Here is a 16,685-nt window from a genome sequence, read left to right as displayed (position 1 = left end):
ATAGGACTATTTACCTCTGTTAAATAATTTGTGGCGAAAGATTTGGACTTTGTGTATGTGTGCACAGTGTACTTGTGTATTTAAACTTACGAATAGTTTCTGCATTGCTGAAGAGTTTTGTTCCCATCATACCCACAATAATAAAAGAAGTGTACTTTTGGTTTTTAGATACAGAAGATTGCAAACTTTTTTGCTTTTTATGTTTTCCTTAACAACAATACGCTACTAGCATTTCTTTCACTCAGTGTAGTAATTTGGTATCCAAAAGCTAGATAGCAAATTGAATGCATGGAACAATCAGTTTGGGGAGAGCACATCAGTTTGTTGTCTGATTTATGTGCTTATCCTCCCATTTCTTACATAATTTTCAATCACAGGTTTGAATCTATATGATTTGAAGAACCTTAGTGTTCTTGCTCTGCAGTCCAACCAGTTAACTGGTGCAATCCCTGCAAATTCCCAAGTTTCCTAAATGCTAATGACTGAATTTGAGCTCCTGTTCCTCTTTGGTTCTATTCGTTAAGAACGTTATCTACAATGACTATTTACGATTTACAATGACCTTATGTACAAGTCGAATTTACAATTATGTACAATACACACACACAAACAAGATGATCAACACCAAATCCAAGAATATATATACACACACATACAAGATGATCAATACCAAATCCAAGAATATATATACACACACACAAACAAGATGATCAATACCAAATCCAAGAATATATATATACACACACACATACAAGATGATCAATACCAAATCCAAGAATATATATACACACACACATACAAGATGATCAATACCAAATCCAAGAATATACACACACAAGATGATCAATACCAAATCCAAGTAACTGAATATCACTTCCAACGAGTTTCAAGTTCATGACTCTTCATGACAGAACTAGGCTGATCATGAGGAAAATTCTCTCCTTCACTCAAACCCTCTAGAGGATAGACCTCCCATCCACACTCTTTCCAGTAGGTGAAATAAACTTCTGGGATGTGTGCGACTTTCCAATAGTCATTATCCTTCTCATGTGGACGTAGCGTATTGATCAATGTTTCTGGCATATCAAAAAACTCAAGCACCTTCAACTTGCTCAGGTGTTCAATGCCTGATGGCACCTTCTCCAATAATTTGCAGCGCTGGATGCTTAGCTTTTTTACAGAAGGCATTGCTCCAAACTGCACTTGTATGCATTTCAGTCCCTCAAATTCGTCGATACCCAAATGATTGAGTTTCTTGAACCCTCCAGCTTCAAAGCATAATGTGTCTCCTTCAAACACCTGACAGAGTTCGAGGTGCACTAAATTTGGCAAATATTGAAGGAATACAAGGGGATCATCTTTTAACTTACTCCATTTCAGATACAACCTGACAAGGCTATGCAGAGAAGGGATCCAATGAGGTACTGTCTCCAACCGTCCACGCAAGTAGAGTCGCTGAAGCAGTAGAGGAGGAGAAGAAAGATGCTGCAAATCAATGATCTCATCCTCTTCCACTGAAGTTATGGACAACGCACAAAGTCTGGTCAGCTTTTCGATCGATGAGCAAAGAACTTTTCCATCTTTTTTCCTCATTTGTACAATCCCTAACCTTCTCAGCTGAACTAGGCGCCTGAGCTCTCTCAATATGGCACCACCATCTTCATTTGCTTTGATGAAACAGAGCTTTTGAAGGGATGTCAAAACCCCAATTTTCGCACACACCTTGAAACCATATTTTGAGTGAAAATCTCCATAAGGTACAAATTCATAACGATATACCAGGAGATGACGTAGATGTTCAAGTTTCAAGATTTCAACTGGGAGTTCAGTAACCAGAGAATGTTTAAGATCCAAGGTCTCCAGGTTTTGAAGCTTCCCGATGAACTTTGGAATGGTTTTCACCTTGGTACCTTTCAAACTCAGATACCTCAAAAAGAAAAGGTTGATAACTTCAACTGGAAAAACATTTAGAGGCGCATTTTGCAAATCTAGAACATTAAGAAGTCTGAACCCACCAGGAAAATACTTATGCAGTAACGGCTTCTCAACAACTCTAAACAAAATTAGAGTGCGCAGTTGAGAAACACACCTGTTTTTCTGCACATATTGCATGGAGTTGTGCAATGACAGGCGTCGTACTTTATCAGGCCAGGAAAGATTTTGCTCTTTTGATATTGTGGCAAAATTCTGATCCCTTATCTTAGAGGTGATAATCTCTCGGAAAAGATCATGAACACGAATGTTTTTGACCCTTCCATCAGATGTTGTGTCAGCTGCTTGAATCATGCCTCTATTCAGTAGTTCACTGAGGTAGTCCTCTGCTACTTCTTCCAATGTATGGCCATCTTTTGGTTCAACAAATCCCTCCGCCATCCATAATCGAACAAGCCTCATGTGCTCAATTAGATAATCCTCTGGAAAGATGCTCAGGTACAAGAAGCAAGATTTCAGATAGTACGGTAAATCATTGAAACTGAGAGAAAGTACTTTTCTCAAGTCTCTCAATTTGTCATTGCCTTCAATTTCAGCTCCAAGACTATGGCAAACCATATCCCACTCATCAATCCGACGCTTGTCCTTGGTTGATAATACGCCACTGACTGCAACTATTGCGAGGGGCATTCCCTCACATTTCTTTAATACATAAGTACAAATTTCCTCTAAATGAGGAGGGCATGATTTCCCCTGGAATGTCTTCTTGCATAAAAGTTCCCAAGACTCCGTTTGGGGTAAAGGCTCCAAATTGTAGACTTTCCCTCCAGACTCCACACTGGTTGAAGAGGCTACTTCTGAATTTCGAGTAGTGAGAATGACTCGGCTTCCAGAAGTATTGTTAGGCAATGCATATTTCACAGCATCCCATCCATGCAAGTGTGATACATCATCTAAAACAATGAGATACCTCCTTTTCTGCAGAAACTCCTTGATTATTGTTTTCAAGTGATTGTTGTTCGTGTTATTGATTCCATCTGGTACTGGCCTGCGAATTGCGCTGTAAAGTTGATGAACCATGTCTTTTAAGAGTTCTCCAAGTTTGAAAGCCCGAGTAACAGTGATCCAAGCACGAACTTTGAAATGTTTCCTCACTTCTGCAGCATCATAGACTTGCTTGGCCAGGGTTGTTTTCCCCATCCCTCCGATTCCAGCCACAGAAACTACTTCACGTCCAGAACCACCCCTGACTAGCCACTCAATCAGCTGCTTCATGGGCTTGTCAATGCCCACAATATCAGTCTTCTCTAAAAGTAGAGCATCGCCTTGATGGTCATCCCATGTATTGCATGCAGTGTTGGACCCTGCACCTTGATCAGCCACACTGAATTTGTGACGGAGTCTTTTATGAACCTCTGAGATTTTTCTGATTCTCAAGTTGATGCCTTGTAATTCAGAAGCAATTCGGTACCGAGCCTTTGTGTTCTTAATGCAGCAAGAAAGTCTATGAAGTGAACCATATAACCCCTCTCCATGATTATGCGCCTGCAGAAGTGTAAATTCATCAAGAACATCTTCACTGTCGTGAGCAATATCTCTTAGTTGTTTGACCCATACTTTGAGTTCTTCATCACTCTCTTCATATGCATCAGCAACCCTCAGAAAAGCTGTCATCCGCTCCAGCTCTCCTCTTAGATACACAATTTCCTCCCTAACCCCTCCTCTCAAAAGTTGCAAATCATTTTCAAAAAGCGGTGCAAGCTTGTCAAGCAGAAACTTGACTGCACACTCCGCCATGATCGAACTCTCTCTTCACTAACTTTGCTACCCTTTTTTCCTCACATGATTTTTAGAGTTCAGATTCTGGGGTTAAATAATTGAAGTGCACCTTGGAATATATATAGAAATTTACAAATACCTTCTTGTGTAAGAAACCAAGTTGAAGAAGTAAGGTCAACTTAATTTGGTTTTTCTTTCTGGGAAGCTATCGTAGTAATTTCCAACTGCGAATGGTTCATGCAATTTAAACTGCAATAATTCAAGGAACTTTCCTAGAAACTAACACAGTTCATAATTTCTCTATGAAATATTTAGTAGCTTCATGGTTATTTCCTCTGCTCAGCTCAATCACAAGATCATTGTTCTGATCGTGATACTAAACAGATCACATGCATCTGCAAACAAATAATTAATAGCTTGACTGAGTTTTCAGACAACATATAAACATTGAGATTGATATATTGGTTGGTTTAGTCTATGTAGAAGGCTGGAATATGAAAGTGACTCCCTCATAAAAAAAATGATGATGTTTTAAACCACTTGTACGTTTCATTCATTTGCACCAATACCTCAAAACTTGACAAATCATGCAAACAATATACTGCAAATAAAGATAAGGATTAAATTCAAAAGTTAATTCTATTAATATATCCCTGCATCGATTTCGTGGTGATGCTTGTCATCTGTAGAATATGTAATTGTGACATCCATTTTTTAGTAGCTTAACCTCCTTGTGTTTAGGACTCCTATCAATTTTCTTGTATGTATTTTCTAATTCAATAATAATATGTCCCTTTTGCGAACAAGTTGTTACAATGCAACGGATAAGTACTTGTCGCTATTGTGGCTGCTTCCGCACCCAATATTAGTAACTACCTGATGATTTCACTTGATGTTGTATAGCGGATTTTACAGGCAAGTCTAAGATAAGCGTTGTCTTTCCTGGAAAGATCGCAACTATTAGTACGTAATTCTCCAACCTTTGATGTAGACTAATGGCAATCCTTTAAAGTTATAACGAACATTTGAAAAATAAAATACAAAAATAAATTAAAAGTTGAAAAAGGCGAGCGATCAATTAAGTATAGTGCCCGTTAGAAAGAAAATGAGCATTGAACTATGATTCCTACTCGTAGCAAAGCTCAAAAGATCTCTACAAGCAAGGTAGACTATGGCATACTAGCTAGCAGTAAGAAAGAAGTATTTCGCCGGACTTCATGAGTAATTGTTCAACAGTTGAGCAAACTTTGCACTGATATAGAGTAATGAATCTTCACTTTACACAATCATATATATTTTGTATTCAATAATTAGATAGAATTGTTTAGGTATCTATGGACATTCATTCGTTCCAATTATTTGTACATTCAAAGAAGAGTGGCGGGCAAATAGTACACCTTATTCTTCAGTTTGTTACATAATACAAGTATCTACAGTCATCTTCACATCAAAGCAAATGCACTTATATATTGTGATTAACTTTGTTACAATGATATATACAAGCATATGTACAATTTGACATGTATCAAATCTAAACCTTCCGAAGAGGACGAAGTTCATGGCTTCTCCTAACTGTACTAGCTGCTGAGGGACTATTTTCTATCTCCTTGAAACTCTCTATTGGATAGACATCCCAACCACCATCTCTCCAGTAGGCAGAATATACTTCTGGGATATGTGCAACTTTTCCATAATCCTCACCTTCACCGTCTGGCCGTAGTTTTGAGATTAACTCATACGGCATGTTAAAAAACTGAAGTGATTTCAGTTTGGTAAGGTTTTGAACTCCTGATGGTACCCTCTTCAACAATTCACATCGTTGGATTGTCAGCCTTTCAAGGCATGGCATTGCTCCTTTCTCCACCTTCACGCATCTAAGCTTGTCAAATTTGTCAAGACCCAAAACCTTGAGCTTTTTAAATCCTCCACCCTTGAATGACAACAAGACACAATCACATGTTTGAAGCAATTCAAGATGAACTAAGTTTGGCAAATTTTGAAGAAGGACCATCGGGTCATCCTTCAACCGACTCCACTTCAAAAATAACTTCACCAAACTATGTAGTGAAGGTATCCAACTTGGTAACTCTTCCAAACGACCTGTCAGGTATAGTCGCTCAAGAAACTGAGGAGGAGAAGACAGGTGTTGGAGATCAATTATCTCATTCTCTCCCACAGAATTTACAGAAAATGAACGCAGCTTGGTCAAACTTTCAAGCGATAAGCATAAAGCGAATCCATCTTCTTGTCTCAGTTTAATAATTCCCAACCTCCTAAGTTGCTTGAGCTTAGCTAAGTCCCTTATTGTCATCTCACCACCTTGATTTGCCTCAATAAAACATAGCTTTTGCAGGGCTTGCAAATCTCCTATACTTGAGAGAACCTTAAAGCCAAACTTGGAATTAAAGTGTGCATAAGATGTAATCTTAAGATGATAAACTAGGAGGTGGCGAAGTTTTTGGAGCTTTAGTATCTCAACAGGCAACTCGGTGACACAAGTATGTTTGAGATCCAATGTCTCCAGGTTCCGTAGATTCCCTATGCTTCTGGGAATGACTTTCACCTGAGTCTTCCTCAAGCTAAGATAGCTCAAATAAAACAGGTCCATGATTTCTCTTGGAAATGTCTGTATAGGTGCAGCTTCTATATCTAACATCCTAAGCAATCTAAAGCCATTGGAAAGGTTTTTACACATAGATGACCTTGAGACTGCCCCAAAAATAAACAAGGAACGAAGTTGAGGAAATGACCTGCTTTGCCGCACAGTTTGTAGTACATTGTGAAGTGACAACCGTCGAACTCTATCAGGCCAGATTGTGTTGTGCTCCTTCACTATGGATGCAAAATTTTGATCCTTCGATTTTGAGACAATAATCTCTCGCAAAAGGTCATGAATGCGATAAGTTTTGACCCTCCCATCGCTTGTTGTGCCTCCCACTAGCATCAAGTTTCTATTCAGGAGCTCTTTGAGGTAGTCCTCAGCTACTTCCTCCAATGTTCTTCCTTCTCTAGCTTCAACAAATCTTTCTGCTATCCACAAGCGAATGATTTTCATATGCTTAATCAGATGACCCTCCGGAAAGATGCTCAAGCACAAATAACATGCCTTCAGATTATAAGGAAGATCATTAAAACTGAGAGAAAGGACTTTCTTCAAATCCTCAAGTTTATCATTGCCATGAATTTCAGCTCCAAGACTACGGCAAATATTATCCCACTCATCTATCCTGCGCTGGTCTTTTGTAGCCAAAACCCCACTTACTGCCACGATTGCAAGGGGCAAACCCTCACACTTTTTAAGAATATCATTACAGAATGATTCCAAATAAAGCGGGCATGATTTCCTCTGAAATGCCTTCCTATTGAACAGTTCCCAAGCCTCCTCAGCAGGCAAGGGTCTCACCTCATAGACATGGCCTCCGGATTCTGAGCAAGAGGTTGATGCTACATCAGATTTACGTGTAGTGATCATGACTCTACTGCCAAGTTTTCCATTAGGAAAAGCATATTTTACAGTATCCCATACGTTGGTGTGCCATACATCATCAAGAACAATCAGGTACCTCCTTTTTTGCAGCAAGCTTTTGATTATTGCTTTCAATTTATTGGTATGCATGCCATCTACACCTTCTGGAACTCCCCTCCCAATTTCTGAGTGGAGTTTTCGAATGATGTCCTTAAGGAGATCTTGTGCTTCAAAAGACTGAGAAACTGTGATCCAGGCACGGGGTTTGAAATGTTTCTTCACCTCTACATCATCGTACACTTTCTTCACCAAGGTAGTTTTCCCCATACCACCCATTCCTGTCACTGAAATTACTTCACGTTCACAGTCACCCTTGACCAGCCAGCTGACCAATAGGTGCTTAGGCTCGTCTATGCCCACAACATCGGCATCGTCTAAAAGAAGAGCATCATCTCGCCGATCATGCCATGTGCAACCTGTAGATTGAAAATCAAGTAATGAAGAAAGAGATGAGAAGAAGATATATTAGCACACGACCTGGCGTAGATATCTCATTTCTGTGGTATAACAAGAAGATTTTTATATTTTGATCCCCAAAAGAAAATTACACCAATTTATATTTAATTCCAGATATCAAAAGATCGTGTTGTGTTTTGAAAACCAAATATAATAACCATCACTCATGTTTTAACCCCTCCTCCACCACCTTTGTAACCGAACCATCTAACAATCATTTAGATTAAGTCATCCAATTTAACATGTGGTCTGCTTTCGGAAGCCATCGTCAACGCCGACGCGCAGCCGGACAGGTACTCTCTGCAACGTTTCTCTCAAACGTTCTCTAGGGTTTATATTTCTTTTTCAGAGTACTGTTGTACCTAGCCTACAATTCTTGTCAGCTTGTCTTACATGGCTGCATCAAACAACCTAAATGCTTTAAATAAGAGAGGAAATGCTAATCTACAGTATCTTAAAGACTTATATAAATGCGAGACTTCTAGTCAAGTTTCAGGTAGCAATATCAATTTGAGGTTAAAATTATCTCTTTAATCATTCAAAGGTACATGGCAGTAAAGTATTAATTTAGGGTGGCATCTCATATTTGGAAATATTGAAAATCCATCTACTACCTAGATGCTTTAGATACAACCAGAAAATGCTGATCTACAATGTCTTAAATAAAGAAAATAACTTTTAACCAAGTTCCCTAGAGAAATTTTTTGGGATGAGAATTTGGAATCAAATCGATCAGAAGAAGCATACAAAGATACATGACAGTGAAGTGTTACCTGAACTAGCAAAAATGGAGTCGTTTGCAGCAATAAGTTTAGGACGAAGTGTTTTATGCACTGCAAAGATCTCCTTAATTCGGGTGTTGATGATTTGTAACTCTTTGGCAACCCGATAATGCGCTTTCAGGTTCTTAACACTGTAAGAAACCAACTCTAAAGCATAATATAGTGAGTGCCCATGATTGTGACATGTTTGGAGGAGTGTGAATTCATCTATAACATCTTCTGCATCATGAGCAACCTCTCGAATCTGCTTTATCCATACTTTGAGTTCTTCATCACCTTCTTCAATAGCATCAGCATTCTTCAGTAAGGCCCTCATGCGCTCTAATTCTGCATTTAGGTATATAAGTTCTTCTCGAACCCCTCCCAAGAGTTGAACTCCATTTGTGAGAAAAGGAGAAATCTTGTTCAGTAGAAAGCTGACTGCACTTTCTGACATTCACTCACTAAGTTATTGGGCAATCCAAAAAGGAATTCAAGTAGTTTGGGGATTATGTTTATATAGAGGTAAGAAGTCCTCTCTATTGCCATTTGCATACGCCAAAATTTTGGCAACTGACGTGTCAATTGCTTCACGCAGAAGTCATGATTAATAAAAATGACAATGAAATAATTAAATAACAGACACAATTTTATGTGACTTTTTCACGAAAAATATTATTTTCATATTCATCCGGCATATATTAACAACTTCAAAAAAAATTAAATGGAAATTACACCTTCAACTCTTTCAATTCCACCAAAACAAGGAAATGATCGAGTTTATGCAACAAATAATGATAGAGTAGAAGAATGCAAAATATAAATCATTGCATGCAATATTAAGGAAGTTTCACTTCAAAAATTTAACACATCATATGAATTCACAAGATTAAATCAAATTTTTAAAAAAGATCAGTTTATTATAATTGCAGTTGGAGTGTACCAAAAAAGTCTATATATGTTTACATCATCACGTAAAACTCAAGCCTCACCCAGTAATCAATAATATGCATTGACAGATGCCAATCACCCTTCAACTGTAGAACTTCTGATATTCACAAAAAATTAAGAGACTGACTAAATATTTTCGAAGTTTAACATAAAAAATAAAAGGAATAGTTAAACTAGCTGAGAGTTCCTATATTCTCAACTATCTATTCTTACTTCAAAGTTAAAACCTACATAATATTCCAAGTTTTACCCCGATCGAGGTGATTACTGTAGGTCAAGCACGGGAGAACAAGACAAAAGTTCAAACGTAATAATCAAGGTAATCCAAACAATGTGTATGCACATATGCAAATTTCCCTATTATCAAACAAAATCCTTTTGGCTAATAGCTTTTCAAAACTTGAAAAGGCTATTTTGGTGCACAAAAATTACAAAAGGACAGTCAAGCATCAAATCCAACAATGGATTTTTTGGTTTCTGTATAATACTTGACTAGATTTCTCAATCAGATTCATGCACTGCAGAATCTGACTTTTCGGCATTTAAATACATACAATCAAGAAGACGTAACCGATTTCCATTTCCAAGTTACCAAGAAAATAACTAGTGTGAAACATATCTAGTACAGCGCGGACAAATGATCCAGCGTATAGAAAGGACTCATCTTCAACTAAAAACAAAATGCTAAGCCACCATCACCCCTTATGCGAAGAAAATATCGACCCTCTTTGCAACATCCAAACCTAATAAATTTAACATTTTTTGCCTTATTTTTCAGTCAAATCCAGACCTAAAGCTCAGTATATGTAGATGTGTCTTTTCGTAGTTTCTCGATTGTAAGTTTCCTCTAACGGCGCCATAACTTTGTGCGACATTTCATTAAACATTTGGCGTGGATGGCTATTCCACGACTTTCTTGACGAGGCCGAAATTGATGTTATTGTTAGTTAATGGTAAGGGTAAGGCATTTAATTAGAAGTGAGATTCGTTACGAAACTAGTAAAGTTCAAAGAAGATGACGGGAAATAAGGAGGGAGGAGAAGGATATATACCTCGAAGTCTTCTTCATGGAGATGATGGTGGTCCTGCATCTATCCACAATCACAGTCAAAGTTTTTAGATATTAGGTTTGGATTACAAAGTGAGAACTAGTCAAGAGTTGACCATAGGGAAAACCAGTGGAAATTAACTAAACCGAAAGGGAGAGCTACATATATAAAGTTTTTTATAATTATGATTTTTTTAATTTGAAAATATAACTTCAAAATTAAAATAAAGGAATAATGCTACATTAGATCTTATCCGACTGTTGATGAGTGATGGCTGACATGCATTCACCTATTAGGCAATGGTAACTCCTTACGGAGTTCTAGCGATATGCTAACTCCTAGCCACTTTGGCTAGCCATATTTTAGTTGAATTTTATTCAAAATAGCTTAAAAGTCATTTTGGCTAGTTAATTTAGAAATATGTATATCTACATCAGTTCTCCCTATTTTAGTTTTATTTGAATTCAAAATATTCATTACATGCCTAAAAGTATTTTAAATTTATTTATAAATTATATATAATTCCCTACAAGGAATGTTTTAACTTTAAGTTATCTCGCTAAACAAATTTATCGAGTGAGATATCTCAAAGTTGAAGCAAAAGTTATATTAGAGAGTCTAATACAGCCACTAATTTTTGTAAAAAGCTAAACATGCTTTCTAAAATAGCTTAAAAGGTATTATATAAAATATGTTGAATCTTTAGCAATTCTAGCCATTTTTAATTAAATTTCAACCAAAATAGCTTAAAAGTCATTTTGAATAGCCAATTTAGAAATACGTGTATATTAGTTCTTTCTATTTTAACTTTATTTGAATTCAAAGTATTCATTATATGCCTAAAAAATATTTTAAATTTATTTATAAATCATATATAATTCTCTACAAAGAATGTTTTAAATTCAAATGTTTTAGCTTTGAGCTATCTCGCTAAACAAATTTGTCGAGTGAAATAGCTCAAAGTTAAAACAAAGTTATAATAAAGAGTTTAATGCACAAACTAATTTTCGTAAAAACTAAATATGCTCTCTAAAATAACTTAAAAGTTATAATAGAGAGACTGCTGAATATGTTCTTATATGTTAACCATTAATGGGTGTAAGTATATTCTTGTTCTTCTACCTTAAAATTTCTCTTTTAGACAAGAATTTTTTTACATATTCTACGCTTGTGGAATTTACATTTATGTTTTATTTACTTTGTCACATTTCTCGTATGGGTGGTCATTGTGAAAAAACGTTCCCATTTCCCAGGCTCGTGCTTTATTTACTCCTTTAGGTTATATGCCCATTTTGTTGTACTGATGAAGCTTCCGCCTCCATTTTATGCATCCAACTTTTTTTTTCCCAATTCAAAATAGCATCATATGATGATAGTTTATCCACCACAACAAAATCGACTTCCTCCATTTTTCTTACTCGTCACCAACATTGTCATTTCCCCCACCGGTCAAGTCTAGGTCCCCTCGAACTCTGTAAATCATGCATTACTTGGTCTGATTTGGTTATTGTCAAAATTAAGTTGTTTAAATGTGTTCATGAACATCACTTCAACATTACTCTCTTTTTTGGGCCATCACCCATTTCAAGAAACAGTAGTATGAGCCGGAGATCATTAATGCCTATTAGTAGGGAAATTGCTCCCCAATTGCATCTTGCATGTATAACCAAGATTTCACGTTCTAGTGGAATGAATATACTTCCTTCCTACTAAGTCCTTATACATAAGTACGCTGTGTAAGATCCCTTCACAAAATGCAATTACAATATGTTAGTGGTGGAGCTATTCAAAAACCAAAAGGGACCATGACATCCCTTAATGTCTCACTTGTTGACCTCTAACTTGTTCTTTACTTTGGTCCAGAGATTTTCTAACCGTGACCTTACTTGTCTACAACGTGATTAGTCATCACTAGGTGATTCAATTGAAGCGCAAGTCCACTATCACGAGATATGATCAAAGCAGTTTGATCGAGGGCGAGGTTATTCCGACGTTGCCCAATTTGATCGTAGCATGATCCACCACAAACAATACATCTCAATCAAATTCCATATGCTTATTTCATGATGAGGATGTTGTGTTTTAGCCATATTTGAGATAATTTGACATTTACATGATTTATGCCATCGAGGACAATTTGGCCGCAGCCCGAATCTTTTTTTTTTTAAGGAAACCACTTGATTTATAAAAATGAAGAAGAAGACTAGAATAACCATTACATATCTCTCCGCTACTATCTCCAGATAGTCAAGAAACTTTTGAGCATACTCACAATGATACATAGCATATGACTACTCATTTTACATGAAAACACTACTTATTTTCCTACAACTACAACATGCATAATTGCAGGATATTATTCAAAACTAAAAAGCATCAAAGCTTACCTTTGCCCTAGCATTAGGGCGAGTAGGAGCACCAGTGAACAACAAACTTGGACCCAAATTTTCAGTCTTCTTTGCCTTCTTCGAAGGAGCTTTATTTAGAGAGCCACGAGGGCGACCCTTTTTCGCCACCGCTGATCCCTTAGCACCATCAACTGACTCTGTAGGAGCAAACAAGCCACCTTTCACCTCTATAAAATCTAACTGATCGGTTCGATTACTCGACATCAATATTAACCGTGTAAGCATCGTTAGTAGTATAAAGTAAGAGAGTATCGTTCACAAACCGGCGATCCAGCCAGGGCAAGAATCACAAACATTTAACAACGAATTTACAAAGAGATATAAAAGATTTGAGATAAGTTTCAGATCAAATAGAAAATATAAAACCTAAACTACTATATACAAGTGATTAACCAACCAACACATAAGCAATCACCAAACAAATCATGTAAGAACAAAGCCATCAAAATCTATACTCAATCATGTTCATGTCGTATGTATCTATTCTCAACTTAGAATCGATCATGCAATTTAGGGTCCTCCGAGGTTATCCTAACACATAGACACTTAATACATACAAGTATTGCTCTGCACCTTCCTTGAAATCTAACATACTTATCCTACCATGCAACTCCAAAGCCACACATATTAAATTTATTAAGCATGTCACCTACTTAACCAACAATCATGCAATTCTGAAAATCACATAAAAAGAATAAACATGTTCATAGCACAAGTCATAAATCGAAACCTAACTAACACACATAGGCCTCACGACATTTACTTAGGCAAATCAACAGTGAACCACATCAAGAATAAACACTTAGTCTACTCCGCGCATCCTAAGCATTTATATCTTTGGTTGATAAACATATGCAATCTAACTCCATGTATCAATCACATATATTTTCATATGAACACACTGAAAATTCTCTAAGTATATTGAACAGAAACATATGGTAATAAAACCTAAAATCATTGTATAGAAATCGAAACACTTAATTCAATACATCATTCGAAAGTCATAACAATCTCATAGAAAAAATCAAAATAAATTTTAATAGAACCAAAACATAAATCATTCATGAACAAAAACAGTAGACACCGAATCCTAGACATGAAAATCATAAAGTTACACTATAAATTTTCCTCCGCGGCTTAAGACAAGATAACCGAAGATCTCCAAGGGAATGAACGTCCTATGCTCCGCGCTTAGGAGTAAAAAGATGGTGAAAGGCTGAATGGAATTCGTGATAGGGTTCTTGGTGGAATGAATGTGTTTGGGCAGAGCTTTGGCTAGTACTTAGTGCAAGGATTGATGATGATTTTCTGATGTAAATTTTTGCCTCTATATATAGGAGAAACAAGTCCCCAACTTTCCCTCACAACCCTTGGATCAAAAGCAAATCAATTGCTGAAATAATTATGTCGAGCCCACTGAACCTCCGAGTAATGATTCAATCATATCTCCCTGTAAGAATACGATATTGATACGATTCCAAATCCTACAGAAAATAGACTCGTAGAGATTTCTATCCTTATATGGCACAGCTTCTAATTCATTCTGAGATGTCCAGGGGAGTCCGTCGAAGTTCGACTACGAATCCTGACAAATTTCTGATTCTGATATGGATTGGGCTTTAAAGTGCAAATTTTCTTCTCCTTGATACTTCTGATTTAATTGCACGAAAATATCTTCATATAAACCTTGGAAATCAATCTCCACTCTTATATTTGAACTCTAACTCCCAATAGGAATCCATCTATGCCGCACGGCCTCTCTTTGTCCTACTAGGAATCTGATTTTCACTCTCTCTCCCATTTCCTTACGCAACTAAGATTGCTTTCCTTCTCCAACATGGATTTGTCTTTCCTAATAAGAATGTGTAAGTTAGAAATAAAGAAATAGGAAATGATAAATCCTACTCGAACAAGGAATCATATCTCAACAATGATTCTCAACATTTAGCACGTTTTCACCACATATTCACACATATTCGAGTTAAGCTCTTTCAAAACACTTATTCTAACAATATGACTCAATAACACTAAATAAGAAGTAACAGAGAGTAAGAATATGACATAATCACATTAATAACGTCACACTTTATGTTCTTATCACTAACGTTTTGGCTGAGAGTTTAAGTGAGGTCGGGTGTGCTCGCTTCTTGCTAGATCTGCATTGTTTGGTTTTTAAAGAGATAATAGGTGTATCCAAATCGGACCCAGTAGCTCCCAAAGCCTGCTACCCTTCCCCCTACCTCACCCCAAAATCAAAAGGGTGCCCAGTGAAATTAACCCATTTAGATGTAGACCCAAACTCCAAGCCTAGGTCACAATCACTAGGCCCAGACCCAAGAGCATGCCCAGTCAACTCCAGCCTTGTCCCCCTTTCGGTCAATCCTAGTTTGAAACTAGGGTTTCCCGCAGAGAAAAACGGGCCAAGAGCACCACTCTTTTCCATTGTCCCCAAATCCAGGGCCACCATACCCGGTGATACATCCTTCGTGGGCTCCGGTGATACGGCCCAAAACCCATCCTCCCCAGATTCCACCCGTCCACCACTGCCAACCTCCTGCCCAGTCTCTGTTGCCACCGACGACGGAAGTGTTGCAGCCGACATCATCGCCATCGCAGTCTCCACCGCCCGATCACACACACCACCATCATGGACAAAAAACCCACACGCGGTACATAAAACATGATATTTCTGATAGTCAAGCTCCACCAACGCCAACACGGTTGAGGAAAATTCAAAATTTGTCTTCGGTAACACCCTCCGGCGGACGAAATGTCTCACACGAATGCGCTTGATCAAATCCTTGCGTTTCTCAGCCACCGGATCAAATTGAACAAATTCTCCCAAAGCTCGTCTGATTCGGGGCAAAGCCTTCTCATTCCACAGAGCCATACTCAGTCCTTTGATAGCCACCCAAACCTCTAGATGATTCAGCGGCATAACATTGATGGCGAAGACGCCATCATAATCAGCCAACAACAACATAGAGTTAATGTAGAACCATGGACCCTCGGTAAGAGCCCGATTCTTCTCCTTCTCCTTCTTGAATTGAAAAACCAACACGTCCTTCTTCTCTTGCCGGACAAACACCCATTTCTTCAATCCCCAAATATTGGAGATTGCCGCCGAGAGAAAACGGAGCGCTATCGGCTTTTTGGAAAGGAGGTGACCACAAAGATAGAAGCATGAATCATCAATTGCCTCTTCACCATCCACAAGCCGAATGAAAGCCTCTTCCAACACACCAAAAGAAGTCAACACCGACACCGTCATCGAATCAATCTCGATCAAGTGAAAACTAGGGCAAAACCCTAGTAGAGAAAAAGTCGATTAGAAAATATCGGAAATAAGTTTTTAACCACCCTGATTCACATGGATTTTGAGTAAAGTGCTATGTTTTTTTCTAGAAATAATGACCTCGATGAGATTCTAACTATAAATAATTATCATCAAGTTGTCTTCTAATTAAAGTGACGCCCTCTTTTCAATGAACCGATTTCTATTCCTGTCCAATAAATACTTCCCCCACACCTCTCTTGTTTGGCCAAGCAAGCTATGGGGTCTAGATGCTGCAAAGAAGGCATTGCAGGTTTGTGCTATGACAATGGAACTTTAAAACATGTTTAATATATAATTTATTTCACCATCAGTACCATAACTCTAGTGGCAAGGTCAATGTGGTACCCAGACTCACAAAACTATCAATGTGATACCCAGACTCTTATTTTGCTATCAACGACGTACTTTCGTCAATTTTTTTTACGGCTCCGTTAAAAAAGTGACGTGACACACCTTGTCGGAATAAAAATGCCATCTTTTTCACCA

At 37.6% G+C, this 16,685-nt stretch overlaps 2 protein-coding genes across 2 annotated transcripts; both read right to left on the bottom strand.

The window, feature by feature from the left end:
• Positions 1–745: 745 nt before the first annotated feature.
• Positions 746–3,787, bottom strand: LOC126793202 (disease resistance protein RPM1-like). Its single transcript, XM_050519658.1, has one exon. It carries the CDS (start codon positions 3,727–3,729, stop codon positions 871–873), a length of 2,859 nt encoding a protein of 952 aa, XP_050375615.1. The 5' UTR covers positions 3,730–3,787; the 3' UTR covers positions 746–870.
• Positions 3,788–5,031: 1,244 nt separating this feature from the next.
• LOC126793203 (disease resistance protein RPM1-like) lies at positions 5,032–8,923 on the bottom strand. Its single transcript, XM_050519659.1, has 2 exons — positions 8,467–8,923; positions 5,032–7,653 (listed from the first exon to the last, which is right to left on the bottom strand). Exons 1-2 carry the CDS (start codon positions 8,909–8,911, stop codon positions 5,243–5,245), a joined length of 2,856 nt encoding a protein of 951 aa, XP_050375616.1. The 5' UTR covers positions 8,912–8,923; the 3' UTR covers positions 5,032–5,242.
• Positions 8,924–16,685: the final 7,762 nt, after the last annotated feature.

The sequence above is a fragment of the Argentina anserina genome, chromosome 5 (assembly GCF_933775445.1).
Source record: "Argentina anserina chromosome 5, drPotAnse1.1, whole genome shotgun sequence".
NCBI lineage: Eukaryota > Viridiplantae > Streptophyta > Magnoliopsida > Rosales > Rosaceae > Argentina > Argentina anserina.
This window is presented reverse-complemented; position numbering and strand designations above follow the sequence as displayed.

Bases quoted from the DNA above. Each gene is read 5' to 3' on its own strand.
- LOC126793203 (XM_050519659.1), bottom strand. From the start codon at position 8,911: ATGTCAGAAAGTGCAGTCAGCTTTCTACTGAACAAGATTTCTCCTTTT. The intron at 7,654-8,466 runs GTAACACTTCAC...TTCAATCTACAG, and splicing joins CTCCATTTTTGCTAGTTCAG to GTTGCACATGGCATGATCGG.
- LOC126793202 (XM_050519658.1), bottom strand. From the start codon at position 3,729: ATGGCGGAGTGTGCAGTCAAGTTTCTGCTTGACAAGCTTGCACCGCTT.